Genomic DNA, 17,837 nt, shown 5'->3' with positions numbered 1-17,837 from the left:
AGTGTTTGAGTGCTGTATAAATGTTTCTCCATTGCAAATGATCCATTAAGTTCCATTACACTTAATGAAAGGCATATCTTACAATGAGGCACCAGGGGAGCCACCCCAGTTTAATTACTGTGTCTGCCTGATCTCATTTTCCTACCCTGTCAGCTTTTTAAAACCCTTCTCTTTTGGTCTTTGGCAATATGCTTCCTTCTAAGTTAAGAAAAGACATATTTGTCGTTATAGTAGTTACTCTTTCAGACGTTCCCATGTTAATTGGGAGCATATTTTGAGCAGCAGTTAAAGTTAGTACAGACGTTTGTAGAATTTGTGGTGTGTATCATTTATGCTTTGGGATGAATGTAGGTGCATAGCACTAAGAAAATAATACTGTTGGTATTGTTAATGCAAGGCAGATAACCCTTGCACCTGAAGTGCTACTAATGGGCTTTCTGTACACCACACCTGTGGCTTTCCGGTATTTCTAAGTAGTTGTTTCAATTAGAGATGACAATAGACAGACTGATAATAAAAAAAAAAATACCCGCAAAAAACCCAAACCCCAACAATAAATGCAGAGGTTATAAACATGACTTAAATTCAGGGTGGATGTACACATTAGGGAGATCTTGCACCTTAACAGTGAGAGGCTGCTTTCAGGCTTCCTTATTTCGGAAACATGGGGAAGGTAATGAGACAAGGCAGGAAACTACCAACCCTACTGAAAGACATGAAACAATGTGTGTTTACCTTCTTATGTGACAGTAAATGTTATTTTCTTACAGCAATAAAGACTTGTGAGACAACCAACCAACTGAAACTTGCATTTCTGACCTTCTCAGAGGCAGTGGTTTATTTCATAATGAAAATTAATCTCTGAGAAGAGAAAGAAACTGGGAAGACTTTCCTTGTGTTCAGATTCCTAAACATTGCTTAGTGCATGCGCTGATGATGGGAGCCATTAAAGAAAAACAGGTTGATGGAATCGCTGGCTCCTTTTGGTGGGCTTGTTTGGGAGAGCCCGTGCTACTTTACTGTAAGGATGTAAATCTGGTGTTGGATGTCTCTTCAAAATGAAAAGTATGAACAGGTTTTTCCTTTGCATTTTGAATGATGTCATTTTAATGATTTTTATTAGACTTCCGTATATGTGGCTCCTAAGATAAACATGCTTAAAATATTACTGAATTATAGAATCTGTACTGATTCCAGTTTGAGTGCTTTGCTGGGAGGCGGTTCAGTATAGTTAATTTAACTGACTATTGAAATTGCAGCTGATTTGGGAACTGTATGTTACAGCTTGTTTGCAGCATGCCCTGTCATTCTCTTTCTTCCCAGCTCCATGCAACCTTTCCTTAGCTTTTGGTGGATAGTTTCTTCCTTTTTCTGCTTCATTTTGGCCTTGAAGTTCCCTCCATCTGTGTGGCTAATACATTTCCTCTGGTGGCACCCCTTGTCTGTGCTGGACAGTAAGCTCAGGGCAAGAGTTCTTACAGAAGGGTGGTTCTTCCTCTGTTCTTCAAGCTCCTGTTTGGGAAAGGCAATGCCAGGTCTTCCCAGCCTCTTGCTCCTTAGGTATCAGGTATGCACTAGTTGTTTCTTGCAGTCCTGTCATCCTTGGGTGAAGCAGATAAAAAGGAGGTTCTCAGGAGTGAGTGAGTTTAACAAGCCTACGGAAAGCAAAGAGTTGTTATCATGGGAACTTGTTAGTGGTCTGCGGTCACAGAACAGCTCAGTGAAGACAGTATTTATCCACAGAGTTCGTTACGTTATATTTTCTTCAGTAATATCAAATACTGCTTTTTGGAATCTGTTTATTACAGATGGAAAAATAAACATAAGGTAAAAGCAAGATCCAGATTTATTAATTTATTTTGTCTTTTTTAAGAAAGTTTGTACCAGTGAATAGATCCGGATTTAGCACCTGGTCAGAAAATACATCTACTGCTTCTCCACAAGGGCTGCAATTTCAACAAAGAGTTAAGCCTTGGCAGCACATAAACAATAAGAGTTCGGTCTCTAGGCCTGGTTCCCTCATTGTCTGAATGATAAACAGTGACAATGGTTTCATTGGACATTCTCTGATCTAGAGATTGTGGATTTAGACATTATGTTACATGTTTCCGTATCAGAATACTTCATTTTAACCGTGGCTTTTTCTCACAGCTGGTGAATTTGACTTGAAACAGAAGTAAAACGACATCATGTGTGATAATAGTGACATTACTTCTTGCAGATGAAACAGTTCAAGAATCTTGTGCTTGATAGCTTTCAAAGAGTTATACAGAAAGCTGGAGAAAGACTTGAGCCGCTCATAGGAGGTGGGAAAAGACAAGGAGGTTTCATTATTTGCAGTACATTTGTGTATGGGAGCTCAACTGCAATTGCTCTGCAAGGGCTACACTGACACATAATGCAAGAGTGTTCTTTCCTTGAAAGGTTTCAGGTGTCCCCTTCATAAAGATGAGTTTAGGGCTGTCTGAGAGATTGAGTGCTACAGTTACAGCTCATCACTGTGGTGGGACAAATGGGTAGGAGACTGATGTTACACGGTCACATGCATTATTGCACTTTATACCTCTTAATACCTCCTTCAGCACAACAATTTATGATTGTGATGATGGGGTCTTTTGGGATGCTGAATCAGAAAGGCTTCTTGTATGTTTCTCATTCCCAAATTAAGTAAGAAACAATTTATTTTCCTGATGTTCCACAGCAGAAAACCTATGATATCAATATAGATTATAAATTTAGCATTAGTTGAGGCTTCTTGAATAGCTTCTAGAAAATACTACATTGAATTTGTATTAACTGAAATGGACTACTGTCTATTTAAACATGGTTTTTATTTTCTCCTCGCTAGTTTCATGCAATGGATACACTGCATAAGCACAACTACGATTTGAGCAGTGCCATCAGTGTTCTAGTGCCACTTGGAGGGCCTGTCTTGTGTAGAGATGAAATGGAAGAGTGGTCAGCATCAGAGGCTAGTTTATTTGAAGAGGCATTGGAAAAGTATGGCAAGGACTTCAATGACATTCGACAAGACTTTGTAAGTACAAAAGTAGCACACTTCTGCATTACTGTGTTTTCACATGGGTAGACATAACTGCTTTCTGTAGGTTTGGAAGATAAGCTAGAGGGGGAAGTGTGTGTAGGTGATACATCTAATTAACATACATATACATTTTACCTGGCTGAAAGTCACTATGCTTTCTTGTTCGGTGCCATTCTTTGGAAAGATATTGACAGAAGAGAATCTTTCATGGTCTAATACCAGGTAGGATGTCTCATGCCAATGTGTTTTGAAAAGGATTTTTACAAGGATTTTACAAGCATCTGGGGAAGTTGCGACAACTTTACGGAACTTTTCCACAATTTCTAATGAAATTCATTAGCAGCTATGTGGCTGATTCCCCTGAATATTTTTGGAAAGCTGGGATTTGCTTCTATGGTGAGCAGTGCGAAGTCTATGTTCTCATAGCTTTTAAAGTGCACTACTGGGAGTTATTTTGACATATTGGGTATTTTGTCACTTCTGAAAAGTAAAGAAAATGTTTTCCAATATGTTCTAACTCCACTGATTTTGGTACTGAAGTATCAGACTATGGGGCGGCAAAGCTGTAATTTGCTGATTTCTAATGCAGGGTAATGAAATGAAATTGATTCTAACACTGATTGCTAGTTCTGCAGGTCTGGAAATTTTTTTGCACGTTTCTTGGAGAGCTTCTTTCAAGGAAAAAGATTTCCTCTTGTACTAAGTTAAAGTTGGGCTTTGTGAAAAGGTTAGGGTTTGAGCCAAAGGAATTCCCTTATTTAAGACTGAAGTTGATTGAAACATTTTCACAGCAATCTCATTCTGCTTGACTCTGAGAGCTCAGATTTATTTTCTTTTCTTTGCCGAAGTTCATTAATAATCTGTGTGAAGGGAAAATGGTACTGTATGGTAAAGGTAGAAGTCCTTCTAAATAAGAGTGTAGGACAGTGGGAGGAGGCTTGGCACTGAGCTAAGCTGTCTTTCCCTCACTTTCACAGTTCTGAAATGAAACACATAATTGAATGAAGGTGGGAAGGGAGGGCTATTGTTTTTCTGAAGAGCTGACATTTTAACAGGTGTATTATATCTGTGTGCTTAATTTTGCAATTCCTAAGGGAGAAAATGTTCATGGCAGTCATCACAAAGGTTGAAAGTTACATCATGGATGGAATATCTTGTTAAATTCAAGAAAACAGGATTGGAAAAAAAGATTTTATGGTGTTTTAGAACTGAAAATCCTATTGTAAACTAACTCCTTATTATTTCTCATATAGATAAATGCCCCTCAGCTGCAATTGGACAATAGTTTAGTAGCTATGTCTTTTAACTAAATGTTTCCTAAAACATAGTATTTGGCTTTACGAAATGCCTTAAGCATGTAAACAGATTTTATTGGCTGTTTACAATATGAGTCCCAACACAATTTGTGACTAAGTATACCTAAGTCTTGTCTTTGTTATTTATATAATAGTTATCTTTTCTGTATAATTGCTCTGTTATGTAACACGTAATTCTGTTGATATGCACACATTAAAGTGATACAGTGGAATAATGTGTTGCAGGAGTCGCTTCTGAATTTGTAATGTTCAGATGCTAGATAATTGGGTGAGTCTAGCAGAAGCTGTTTAAAATGTTCAGATTTATCAGGTAGAGTCCTGATACCTTCCCTCTTTCACAGAATCTTCCTTCCCAAATCACAGGTATTTTCGTTTACCCTCCTCCCAAAATGAGAGAGACACACACAGATCTAGGGGTATGGTTTCGTAGCCTACTCAGGGCACGCTGATGATGAGTCAGTGCTGCAGAAATGGATGTGGGGTCCTAATTAATTATTATCTTAAAATTATTTATTATTAATAAACCCATTTAGTTAAAGCAGGGATGTTCTCTATCCTAAGTCACTTTTTTTACCTTTGGAAAAGCAGCATGTCATTTTTAAAGCATCATTAGAAGAACATCTATTTCACATATAAATTTATATGACATTGGTAACAGTGCACAGAATCTTGATCTAACTCAATGTAATTTGCAATCTTTCAATTATATTAATCATTGTATAATCTTGGGATATCTTAATTTCTCTAGAGTAAAACTTATGTGTTCTCACTTGCTGTGTAGCCTTCTTAAAAGTACAGGGATTTGAAACAAACATTTGGTTTTAAGTAATCATCTAAAATAGTCCCTCAAGATTTGCATTGTTGATGTGTGAAAAGTTTCTTGCAAGGTAAGGTAGGTATAAATGTGTAGCACTTAAGCAGTGATTTTCCATGAGAATGCATTTATCTGTTATCATCCCTCTGTTCAGTGGCGAGTCATAGAAAAGTAAGGACTCTCATATGCGTTGTGTAAGCACTGACATAGAAGCTAATGAACTGGTAGTGCAGATGCAAACTCGTTCAAGTCTCCACATCGGATCTGATTATAAAATTAAATCCCTTGGTGCCTGAGACGGAACCTAAGCAGTCACACAGCACAGGCAACACTGTCATGTTGCATGGCAGAAAGTGTTGGTAGCAGTGTCCTGAAGCAGAAGTGTGGTAGTACCTTGCTTGAGTCATTAGATGCCAGAGGAGTTGGCTTTTTGAGTCAGCCTGGATTTGCAAGACACGGCAGCTGCGATTGAAGCCCTTATGTGATAGTTTGTAAAGGGCAGGCTCATTTACTTTTCCAGCAATTAACAAGAACTGGCATTATTTGACTTTCCATATACAGCTCCAGCATTAAGCTGTAAACATTTAATATTAGCAAGCAAGAAAATTATTACAAATTAAATGGTATAAAGGAGTTCCCCCTTTTTTTTAATAGACGGGAGAAGCTCATTTGTTACCAAATTACCAGTGTAACCTTTGAATAATCATTTTCATCAGCTTATAGGAGCTCATTTGTTGAGATGCTGCTGTCTTTTAAGAACCTGTATGAATCCTAATTAAGCTAAACTTTTTAAGTTAATTGAATTTACTTGATGTACTTGAATTGCTTCACATCCCAGGACAGTAGAATAGAAGACAACTGACTATTTATGTTTTCCAGCTATTAACTATTTTCCTCATGGTAAGAGAGGGCTGTTATGCTTGTTAATTCTTAGCTTTCCATTATCCACAGTTTTCACAAATTTATAACTGTTATATCTCAAATATGGCATGAAAGGCCTTGGGAATCAGTCTTGAACAGTTTATGGAAAACAGAAGCAGCATTTTTCCAACTGCAGGAAATTGTGCAAACATGCCTGTAATTTAACGTGTTCATTTCAAAATACTTTATAATCCTAAGTTTTTCTTGCTGCTCTGATCTGAGCGGTCCATTTTTACCCTGAAGAAACTAAAGAAACCAAAAATGCCCTTGTCCCTGTTTTTGTACTGCTGACATCTCTTTGCTGATTTTCTCCTACAAAAATGTCACTCTGATGGTCATTTTTACTTCTCTCAATTAGCATTTAATAGAATGTGGTAATGACAGTACATTATCCTGTGGCTGTGCACAGCTTCTCTGGCAGTTCAGAGCAACCTCTGGAAAATTCACATGCCTCTACAGTGTTTTGTCATTTAAGTGCATACAAGGTATTCATACTCTGTCTGTCAAACTGGTTATCTGGGTTATGAATCGAAGTGTAAAAGGCTTATGGTTATCCAGTCCAAGCCCCTTAATTGTCTGTCTTTAATAGTAGATGCCTACTGAGTGAATGAACATACTGGTGTCACAATCATAGTTAAGAGATTATTTTCTAGAGAAATGGCAAACGTGATCTGTAGCATGAATGTGTTAATAAGTGTGTGGGAGGGGAAAATAAATACAGAGATGCTAAAATGTACTTCTTGACAACAGCAGGTAGTTGGGGTGACTGTTTCATCTGGATGCCAGGACGAATATGAGCCTAGAGACTGAGAAGCAGCTCATCTGTCACCTCACACCAAACACATGTTCCCATCACTGGCCTTTTCCTGGGCAGATTTCTCTTAAGGCATAATTTACCTAAGGAAGTAAAAGGATTTTAGTAAAGTGAATTGTGTTATTGTGTTGCTGGTTATCAGAACGTCAGCTTACGCGTTTGTTACACTGCTACTTTTTAATTAAATGCAAATGGACAGGGATTTACACACTGTGCTGCTCTGCCTGAGGAAGAATTCACAGCTGAGTCTGGACCTGAATCCCAGCTCCTGAAAGGCAGAGGTGGGAGCCAGGCTCAGTTCCCCTGGGTCTGTAAGCAAGCAGCACGAAAAACTGGCTGTGAGCTCCTGCATGCAGGGAGAGGCAGCTTGGTAAGGTGTTCCTCTGTTGTTCTGGGAGTGTAATTAAAGGTTCAGGAACTTCTTTGTTTGGCTTAAGACATGCAGAAAGCCCCAAAGTGGAGTGAGTAAGGTTGGAAAGATAAGTTTCACATTTGTATTTTCTGGGACTTCCTAAAAATCATCCTTATTTCTGGAAAGCAGAGAATTACTTGCGTTAATGCATACCTCTAGAGAATACCATGCACAAAATAGTAGCATGTTTCCAGGTTATCAATAAAAAATGCGTGAATTCTGAAAGAAATTATAGAAAGAATATATGGAGTTAAATAAATTGCTTGGTAGTAATTAAAAATGTCTGCTGTATGCTTAATTTTATCCCCTAAACTTAAGCTAATACATTTTTATTTTACTAATGAGCATGTGCACCCAAAATAATTATCATCATCATCACTTGCCCTGAGTTTGTACAGAGATTTTTGTGAAATATTCATTGTCAGTGTCACTCTTGTTGCTCAGGGTAGCACTTGTCCCTAGCATCCTTTTGTTTCTTGTTTAATGGTCAAGAGAGTGTGGAGGTTTATGCAAAACCAGTGGCATTGTATGAGCGGCTGAGTTGCTACAGGACTTGAAAAAACTGAACTAAGTACAGTAACCATTGTATTTTTTAAGAGTAAAATTTTTGTGACATTTTGAACACAGTCTTGGCAAGATAATTTATTTCAGTCCTGATGTTTTTCTCCATCTGATACGCTTTACAATAGAGATATTACCTTTTGTGTTTCCTGATGGAAATCTGGATTCGTTTTTCATCATTTTGTTTAATCATATGACAGAATAAATTACATTTGGGCTTGGATGTGTAATATTGTTGTAATTCTGCATCCTTGTTAACTATAAGGAGAGGTTGTGTATTAATAATAATTTGCAGATGGATTTTAATGTTGCTATTTAATACATTCACATTTTAGTATTTGTGTATCAGCTGTACTTGATTTTAACATGTTTAGTAAGATGTGGACATTGCAATTTCTTGGCACCGCTTTAATGTGTAACAAATGTTTTTCAGCTCCCTTGGAAGTCACTGACTAGCATCGTTGAGTATTATTACATGTGGAAAACTACTGACAGATATGTGCAGCAGGTAATTTAATGGTATTTCAGCATGAATCAGTCCATGATGTTCTTAAAGTGCCTGAAGTGTTAAAGCATAAAAAGCTGTTGGTGTTCTTAAGTACGGTGGGAGGCCTGTGGTAATATCTTGGGCTGTAGACCAATGTTTTTGTGCTGTTCACAGGGTGCATTGTCAGATCATCTGATGCCTACTGTACATCACCTGGCTGTGAAGAGCTGTTTAAGCTCTTGTATTCTGTGCTGGGTTTTAGCACACATTCCTGGTTCCTACTGCAGTGTGGGATAAGAAGGGAATGGGCTGCAGGGCAGATGCTTTAGGCTGTGAAGCGGTGCATGGGACTGAAAGAAAAGGAAGAATTATGTTATGTTAAAAGAGGCTGCTAATGTTACGAACTTTTTATTGATACTCCATGATAAAACATGACTTTGGCATTACCAGGATTTAAAAACAAAATTGAGAACATTCTGCATACAGTGGGCATGTTAATCCTTTTGTTTGAATATCCAATTGTTTGGGTTGCTCTGGAGCAGAAACATGGCAAGATGATAATTGGGTACCAGTGTGGGATATTTTAAGCGGATTTAGGCAAAATTTCAGTGTTGGTGTTTCTTATATATTGCACTCTTTTATATATTTACTTCTTGGGATATATAAAATATTTTAAAATAATCCATTTTAATTTATGATTTAACATTTAAGTTTGTAGCTCCTTTACTTGCTGCATAATTAGTGGTGATGTTATGTACAGCAGGTTGAAAATAAGTTTTATGCTGTAATGATTTCAGCTGTATTGTTAGCGGGATCTTTGGAACCGTTCCAGATTTTGTTAGCATGTGTCAGAAGGATGATGGCTTCAGGTTGTTGTGGTTTATTTGAAAGTTTTTCTACATCATATTGTTAGCGTATGTATGTTATGTATGATGTTGAAAGCTTTTCTACATCTTGTTAGGGTATGGAAAGTAAGGGAAGCGTCTTTTACCATGAAGTAGCATCTTGGACTATCACTAGAACCCTTTAGTTCTATGCATAATACAAATAGAAAATAATATGCAGTGTATAAAGGCATGGTTTTTTTGAGTCATCGCCATTGATTTCACTTTCAACACTTTCTTTGCACTGTAATCTTGTTCCTAGACAGGTATTGCCAACAGAGATTTGCTGTGCTGTTTGTCAGCTCTTAATGATTGGGCAATGGATGATCTTGAAGAATCGGATAAAAAGATCTTATTGATACTGAAAGCCATGGAGTTTTGAAACGGAATTGAAGTTTTTGAAATTGAAACAGAAATTGACTTTTGTCAACACTTTTAGGTTGCTCAGAGACTGATTTTGTTGCCTGTGACATTTTTTTAAAATAACTTGCTCTGGAGTGGTTGGCAAAAGACTTAAGACTCCCTTTCTAAAGCTGTCTAGGGCTTTGTTATGATTCTTTGCTACAGTGATGAAGGTGTACGGTGGTGTGTTGAGTTTGGGTGTTGCAGGATTAGCTTTTTAGCCTCATATACAAGAAAAACACATAGGCCTTATGGTTACTTACAACTTGAACGCCTGTGTTTTACTTGTAACTAAGTAAACTTACAACATCCAAACCCAGAACACGGCAGTACACGACAGGATTGAATGCTTTAGATGTGTTCTTTCAGGGTCATGCATACGGTCGTCAACAACAAAACCAGGGTAGGCCAGATACCTCATTGTTATCCTGGTTAACCCTTCTTTAATCCTTCCTAACGAGATCGGAACTTCATCCTGCCCTTGTTTAGTTTGTTCTGGAAGAGTGGAAATCATACAGTTTGGTAAAAATGATACTTGTAGGGCTTTTTTTCCCCACCAGAACAAGCTGTGATAACTGAATGCATTTCAGGGAGAAAATAAGTTCAATAAGAAAGTGGGAATTTGAGTCGTTCTTCTCTAGATACCATGCCTGAGGGATAGGGCAGTTTGGGGGAATGGGAAGACAAAAGAGTCAATGTACAAACTTGAATCTTACGCAGAAAATACAGTCTCTGAATTCTAGATTGGTGTAATTTAATATGCAGATTTGCTCTTTAATTATCTTTATTTCTTTGTGTGAATTGGCTGCATTGTGTGAGATATAAGAAAGATTTCCTTGTCATAATTGCCACTGAGGGTGGTTCTTGCTTGGTAGCTAGAGGTGGTGACTTAATGGCGGCGGAGAGATTGCTGCCACCTCGCCTTCAGAGTGTGTTCCCTTCAAGTCAAGGTGAAGGAGAATAGATACGCTAAAGCTCCTGGTCTGTGCTGAACCTGCCTAGCAAAACTGGCTCAGGCCTTGGGTAATCAATCCTTCTTGGTGATGTGGCACTTCTTGTGAGCACTACATTATGTAGTGTTTGAGGAAGGCCAGGTGGCTGATTCCGCGCGATGAAATGTGTTCTCATCATCTGTAGCGTTCGCCTTAAAATCTGATTCAATGAAAAACACTTTTACTGAGTCTTTGCAACAGAAAAAGGGAGAACATACGTAAGGATGGCTAAATTACTGTACTACAACAATGTATTACACTTCCCTCTCATTTATGTTCTTCCACTGTGGAAAACAGTACTGATGTAGGGAAATGGTCATTTCTTGGGATATTTGTCAATTTATATTCATAACAAAAGTTCTTAAAAACAAGTAACATTCAGTTTCAAGGGTGGCTGACTAAAAGTGGTGGAGCCCAGGTGAAAAGCTGGGTTAGTGTAGCTTGACCTCCCTACAATGCAGTCTGTAAGACTTGTTTAAAATAGTTAGTTTAAGATCAGTGTAAGTTTTTCTTCAGGAAAAACGTCAGCTCTCTTTGTTACATTCCTTCAGTGATTTATTACCCTTATTGTTAACTGGTGCTTTGTTTCTTGTCTAAATGGTTTCAATTTTGACTTCCAACCTTTACAGTTTACCAGTTTTCATCCTCTAAATTTCAAGAGGCAGAGGTTTCATCTCAGAAATGGCAGCTGTTTATTGACAGTTTTGTTTCTGCATCCTTTCTTCTTTCTCAGTACTTGAAAGTTGACAGGTCAGTGTGAATTCAAGCTGTGACATTTTCTGTTGCTTTTAGAGAGCAACGTTAACCACAGTTTTAGTGCATAAAAATATAGTTTATACTGAAATGGCATTGAGTTATTATTTTGGAGGGGGCACTAAATCATTCACTTCAGCATTTCAGGAGGAAAGCAATTGCTAAAATTGCATTCCTTACAACCCCCGTGCCAGTACTAAAAGTATGCTAGAATTTAATTAATGTGTATAGTCACTTCTTGCTGACACTGCCATCAGGGCTTAATACAACTTCCTACAAATGCCTCTACATTTCGACAGTGCTTCAAGGCTACTTTCCTAATTTTTTTCCCCTTTGTTGAGATTTTCTCCTGCTCCGATGATCTTGCTAGGTGTGCAGTGAGATTTGTTCATACTTCTTGTGGAATGGGACTGGCTTGTTATGAACCTCTGTGGAACACGTTACCTGCTGACCTGCAGTCTCACATGCATTTTCAGTTTGAAAACAAATTCTGTGTTGTTGGGTATAGTATGAAAAGGAAAATGACACAGTTGTGGAAAGCCTGTGGCCTGAGGCTGTTACGCAGAAAGAGCTCACTGTAATGATCTCAGATTAAACCCCCTATCTGTTTATGAGACTTGGAGCACGTTGCTGTTCTTTCCTCTCGCTCTTGTGAAAACCGACTTAAGCAGCTTAAGCAGGCAGAGCATACCATGTTTGCATTATTGCTGTGGGCCCGTTGAAGGTAGTGCAGTGATGCCAAGCCTGGTGCGGGGGAAAGATTGCAGCTGCGCCAGATGTATCAATAGAAGTCACTTCTGTAACTCTGAACACAACTAGGAATCTGTGTACAGCAAAAACCTGTTTAAATAATAATAATAAAAAAAAACTGTCTTGGAAATAAATTGAAAAGGGCTCTTATATTGCATGGGAATTAATTTTTGGTGGCGTGGAGTGCTTAGGAGTCTTACTTGTCATAGATTGCTCCTCAAAGGTGCAGTTTTTATAAATGAGTTATGGTGATGGATGGCGCAGAGGCAACTTTCTGAAGTGGAAAGGAGCAGCGGTTTACATGAGGAGGCTTACTCAAGCTACTCGACCAGTAAAGCTGATGAACCCTGTCACTTGCCTCACGGCTCAGACAAGAGACTCTCAGAGCAGGGTCTTTTGATGGCACTTTTCCCAAGGTGGGAAATGTCTTCCTGGATTGTGAGCCTTGCAAAGATTGGGTATCAGAAAATAGGTGTATAGCAGAGAAGAGAACTGGCTGTGGTAGGAGAAACGGAGGACTGAATTTTGAACACCTGATGAAGAAAGGGGGGGATCTTGAGAAGTAGGCAGGTAGTGTGGATTTATTATTGCTGGATATCAATGCCCTGCCCCTTTTTTTTTTTCCTCTCTGTAATAATTATTGATCTTGTTTCAACTCCCTTTTCTCCCAACTCTTCCCCACCCTCCCCAGGTGAACAGAAGTGGTCTTGAGTGGAGGAAGAGTGGGGAAATAATCTGTTTGCCTTATCTTTTCTGTATAGGCAAAACATTTCAGATAACCAGGAGATATTTTAATTCTGTATTTCTTGTGCTGTTGCTGAAAAAATGCCGTCTTAGTTACTTGTATAATATATGGCAATAACTAAAGCAACTTGGCATTTTGCAAGTTAGTAATACTACCTTGAGTGCAACATGTTTTGAGTTTGTTGCAAGTGTGAAGAAAGTAATCATTTAGTAAGTTTATAATCATCGTAGTAGTGTAGCTGTCCTGCTACTGCTGTGTTCCTGGGCTGCGGTTTAGTGGCACTTAATGGAAGTAAATGTTCAGTTATTACTAACAGTCAGTTAGAAAGTCAGTAAAATCAGTGGACTTTACTGTTCCACTTCCTGATACTGCTAATAAAATACTAGCCTCAGGCTTGACAGAGCACACAAGAAGTATTGAGTTACATGCCTGATGAGGAACTCACTGTGTGCAATTTCATTCATTATTTTCTAGTTATTTCGCAATGAGGGTTAGCCACAATGCTGACATATTTATGTAGATGTAATTTATGTAAATTGTAATTGTCATTTTTAGTTTTGTTGTTAGTTGCGAGGCCTGTGAGTTTTACTGGGAAGGACAATATACTATAACTTGAAATTAATGATAAAAATAGAGAACTCGTTTTTCATGGTTTTCATCTTGTAGATTTCGGCATTTGTTTTGCAGACTCTGGTGGAATCACAAAATAGAAATAGAGATGGATTGTGTGCAGTTTTATGAAATCTTGTACTTTAATAAAATATTTTAATGTGTTGGTTTTTCATCTAGAAACGTCTGAAAGCGGCTGAAGCAGAAAGTAAATTGAAACAAGTATACATCCCCACCTAGTGAGTATAACAGTAAAGTCTTTTTCTTTAAATAATGTAAAGGTGAACGTGAAACCGTAACGTGCAGTTACATGCACAATGCACACTGGATTTTCTTTTTAATAGTTACTTTCTGAGTATTTGTTTTATAGAAACAGAATATACAGAGATAGAACCAGAAAATGCCACAAACTCATGCTGTAAGCAAAACCTTTGTACTTAACACAGCCCTTTGACCTCCGAAGTGCCTGTTCTGGAGTGGTGAGAAGTTTTACAGAAGGTGGTCAAGTGCTACATGGGCTGCTCACAGACAAGAAGGGCCTTCTCATTTAAAAAGCAAATTTTCCAGAGTAATTGCTTCTGAATCCCTGTAGCACAACACTTCATATTTGTGTAAATGCAAATTGTCTATTTCAAAATAGAAGCAGTTGTTAATGTAGTTACATAAAATAAAAACAGATACTTTCCCATTAGTTTTATCTTGCTGATAGTCTGCTCTTCATCTAGAGATGAGAGATTCTGGCTGTAAATGAAAGATAGCACACAGCCCAAAATATTTTATCCTTCAGCAAGCTTTATTAATGAAATCTGCTTTCTTCTGAGAGGTTTTTAATCTGGGTTTGGTTGGGGTTTTTTACATTTAAACTCAATGCTGTATCTGCTTTTGTTAACACGTAGTTTACAGGAACAAGATATAATCTGTCTCATTGATAATTTCCTCAAGATTGAGAAGAGAAAGGGTTACAGATGACTTTCTCCTAAGCTTTCTGTGGGCATACTCAGTTCACATGTATGTGAATTTCCCATTGTTATGAGTGTTTGTATAACAGAAGACTAGAATAGCAAATGAAATACTTTGAAAATCCATTGTTGTCTTTCTGATGACTTGTATAAATTGCATACAATAGAGCTTCATTTCCATATTTCATACAGACTTTCCTCTCTTAAAACAGATTTAGTAATACAAATAGCAGACTATTAAATTCATTCTGTTAATCTCATCTGAAGAAATGTGAGTTTTGAAGCTCAACTCTTAATAAATGGCACCTTTTTAAAAAAGCTGAAAACTCTATTATGAGTGTTCCCTCTCTGGGAAGTGGATGCTTTAGGAAAACCGTAAGATACTTGGTTTTTACTTAATGTTTTTTCAATTTAATCTCCTTGGTCCATAGTGACAACTGGGGAATTTGTCAGTATGTTCACAGTAGGGACTAGTTGTATTGGATGACAAAGCCTGTTTTGAAATGTAGGATTCGTGCAATTTTACATTTCTTACGGTCTGTGTTTTGCTTCAGTGTCAAGATAAAATCCATAGTCAATGGTAAGAGGGTGGTAGGGCTTCTCAGGTATTTGACAACTGCAATTTGGGGCACTTGTGGGCAAATGGATTGCTAACGCTCTGTTTCAAGACAGATTTCTTGTATTGGAAATCTGTTTAGAATTGATTCTTAGAGCCGAATACCTTGTTGAACTTGATCATAAGGTATTTCCTGTAAAGGCGAGGTTCTGTCCTCAGTACCATAGAGTCCCTTCCAATTTGTGGCTTCTCTGGAAGGTAACTAAGCAACAGATCATAATGTGGGATTGTCTCTCAATCCCTTCTCTTGCACCTTGAGCCAAGATACTTTCAAGAGTTACCTGGAAATTGTGAAAGTGTCTCTCACTGGATATAGTGAAAAAGGAGAAGGCAGGAGACAGACTTGCTGGCATTTGGAGCAGAGACTTGATACAGCAAAGGTTTCTTTAATTAGTCATTTTAACTAATCTTGAGCATTTTTTGCGCTACCTAAAATAACAAATAATCAATGTGTCCAGTTTTACATTGTATTGAGAGTATAGCTTGTCAAAGGGATAATTAACATGCGCAAAGTTGGGAGCTTTGGCATTATTGTACTTTACCCAGTGAAGAATAATTCTCTCTGAATTAACTGACCTCCATAAAGTCCTAATTCACTGAAATATTAGTAGGGAAAATATTCACAATAATAATAATGTTGATGATGTAATAATATAACAAAAAAAAAATTATCCAAAACCAGTTCTTCAGCCTTCTCGGAGAGAAAAAGTAGTTTAGGACAGTACCCAGACAGAACAGCCTGATACACGGACAAGCTTTGCCAGGCTTGTAGGACATTCATGTTTACTGCATTTGGTGAGAAGGTGTGTACTGCTTGAGACAGGAGTCAGCAGACCCTCTTCTTGGGTGGACAGCCCTGTAGTATTATAGGCAGTGTTGCTATTCTTAGTTGCTACACTTTACCCAAAGTCTAGCCTCACCTTATCTGGCACTGGAACCCCCTTAAATTCTGTGCTGTGTCAAGCTTTTGTTAATGCTTGACCCTGAGACTTGGGCTTTTACTGGCTTGTCAAGTATTGTAGACCATAGGAGAGCATTTTACAAAGATCTGTAAATTTGAGTATCAAAGCAACTGTTTACACAACAAGTCTCCTAGATGCTGAAAATACTAGGAGTATAAAAATTCGTCTGGTAGTTTAGAGCAGATTTTATGGATGTTGTCAGCACACATTGGAATTCCAGAAATAGATTGTTTGTTTCCATATTGACTAACCAGTTAGTAAAGTCACTTTATTTTATTTTATTTTATTTTATTCAAAGCAATAAACCAAATCCCAATCAAATATCCAGCAACAATGGGAAACCTGCTGCAGTCAATGGAGCAATGGGAGCCTCTTACCAGGCACAGGCCTCACTAATAGGGCGGGCTTGTGAAAGCTGCTATAGTAAGTAAATGTATTATTATTAATAATGCAGAAGTTATGGCTAATCTTAACCTGCACTGCTTTTTTAAAAAATATGTATGTACTTTTGTTTGCATGCTGTAGAGGATAGTTTTCAACCACTTGTGTGGCAGAAACAACTTCTAAGTTAGAGGCTGCCTTCAATATATTGATTAAACATCAATATTCAAATCCACTTTATGATTTTTATTTTCAACAATTGAGAAAGTACAGCAAGATAAAATAGTATAATGTGATGACACTGATACCTTTACCGTCAGAGTACTAATTAAAATTTATTTTTGGTTCTTCTGTAGGGCTGCAGTGTTTTAGAAGTGGTTTGGTTGGGTTGTTTTTGGTTTTTTCCACGTACCTCTGTTGTTGTAGTAGGGTGGCAGGGGGAGAGTGTGTTATTTTTTTTTCTAGTATTTTTTGTTTCTTGTGGTCCTTGTCGGACCTGAGGTAGCAGCCTTCAACATAGGTGCTATGAGAGTAGATATAATAAAATTCAGAAATGGAAGTAATAGAAAAGACCTACCATATGAGAGTTCTTTACTTATTATTGCTATAGCTGCCTGTCTCTTAAACACTGATTAAAATAAAACCATATTTTCTATGTAGAATGTTCCAGTTATATACTTTGTTGTTTTTCAAATCACATTTTTTAAAGAATAGTTTTCTTGTGAAAGACTACAAAAAGAAAAGAAAAAGTTTAGTATTTTGTCTGAGTCTCCACACGCACAAGATAAAGGTACATACACATTGTCAAGGTCAATAGGAGATGTGCTTGTCCTTTTTTTAATATGAATCTTGATTTATAAGTACTGGCTTTGCATGACTTGAGCAAAAAAACCCAGATCTTAAATAGTTCTGATAGGTAACAGGCAACTTAATAAGCCTGTCTTCCAGGGTAAGATTAGAAATATTGGAGGATTTATAGGTGTTTCCTTTTATTTTTGGTACTCCCCTGGAAGAAAATATTTTCTAGGAAATACAAAATCTCTTGTTTGAAATTTAAATTGGGAAGCATTTTGGAAATTTCTATTTGGGATTGACATCTGGGGTGCTTTTGTAAAAAATAAATCAACTGAAAATTCAAAATTTTTTTCTCCATCCATATAATGCTTTTACTTGTGCTGTTTTTTCCTCCTTAGCTTCACAGTCACACCAGTGGTATTCTTGGGGTCCTCCCAATATGCAATGTAGATTGTGTGCATCTTGCTGGATTTATTGGAAGAAATACGGTGGCCTGAAAATGCCCACACAGACAGATGAAGATAAACTGTCTTCCAGCCAACCTACAGAGGTAGGGTTGCGTAGATAAACTTCCCTAAAAGCAAAAGTGGTGCTTTCACAAGACTGCTGTGATTAGAACAT

The 17,837-nt window shown here is 37.6% G+C and overlaps 1 protein-coding gene across 1 annotated transcript in view; it reads left to right on the top strand.

Moving 5' to 3' along the window:
• The window catches only part of MTA3 (metastasis associated 1 family member 3), a 140,200-nt gene that overhangs the window by 63,903 nt on the left and 58,460 nt on the right, over window positions 1–17,837 (top strand). Inside the window, exons 9-13 of the mRNA XM_080408572.1 lie at window positions 2,849–3,037; window positions 8,315–8,389; window positions 13,684–13,742; window positions 16,339–16,463; window positions 17,615–17,766. Of these exons, the coding sequence (XP_080264698.1) occupies window positions 2,849–3,037; window positions 8,315–8,389; window positions 13,684–13,742; window positions 16,339–16,463; window positions 17,615–17,766 (600 nt within the window). The remainder of the gene's footprint in view (window positions 1–2,848; window positions 3,038–8,314; window positions 8,390–13,683; window positions 13,743–16,338; window positions 16,464–17,614; window positions 17,767–17,837) is intronic.

The sequence above is a fragment of the Falco punctatus genome, assembly GCF_963210335.1.
Source record: "Falco punctatus genome assembly, chromosome: 12".
Lineage (NCBI taxonomy): Eukaryota > Metazoa > Chordata > Aves > Falconiformes > Falconidae > Falco > Falco punctatus.
Note: the sequence above shows the minus strand (reverse complement) of the source record. Positions and strands in the feature narration are given on the sequence as shown.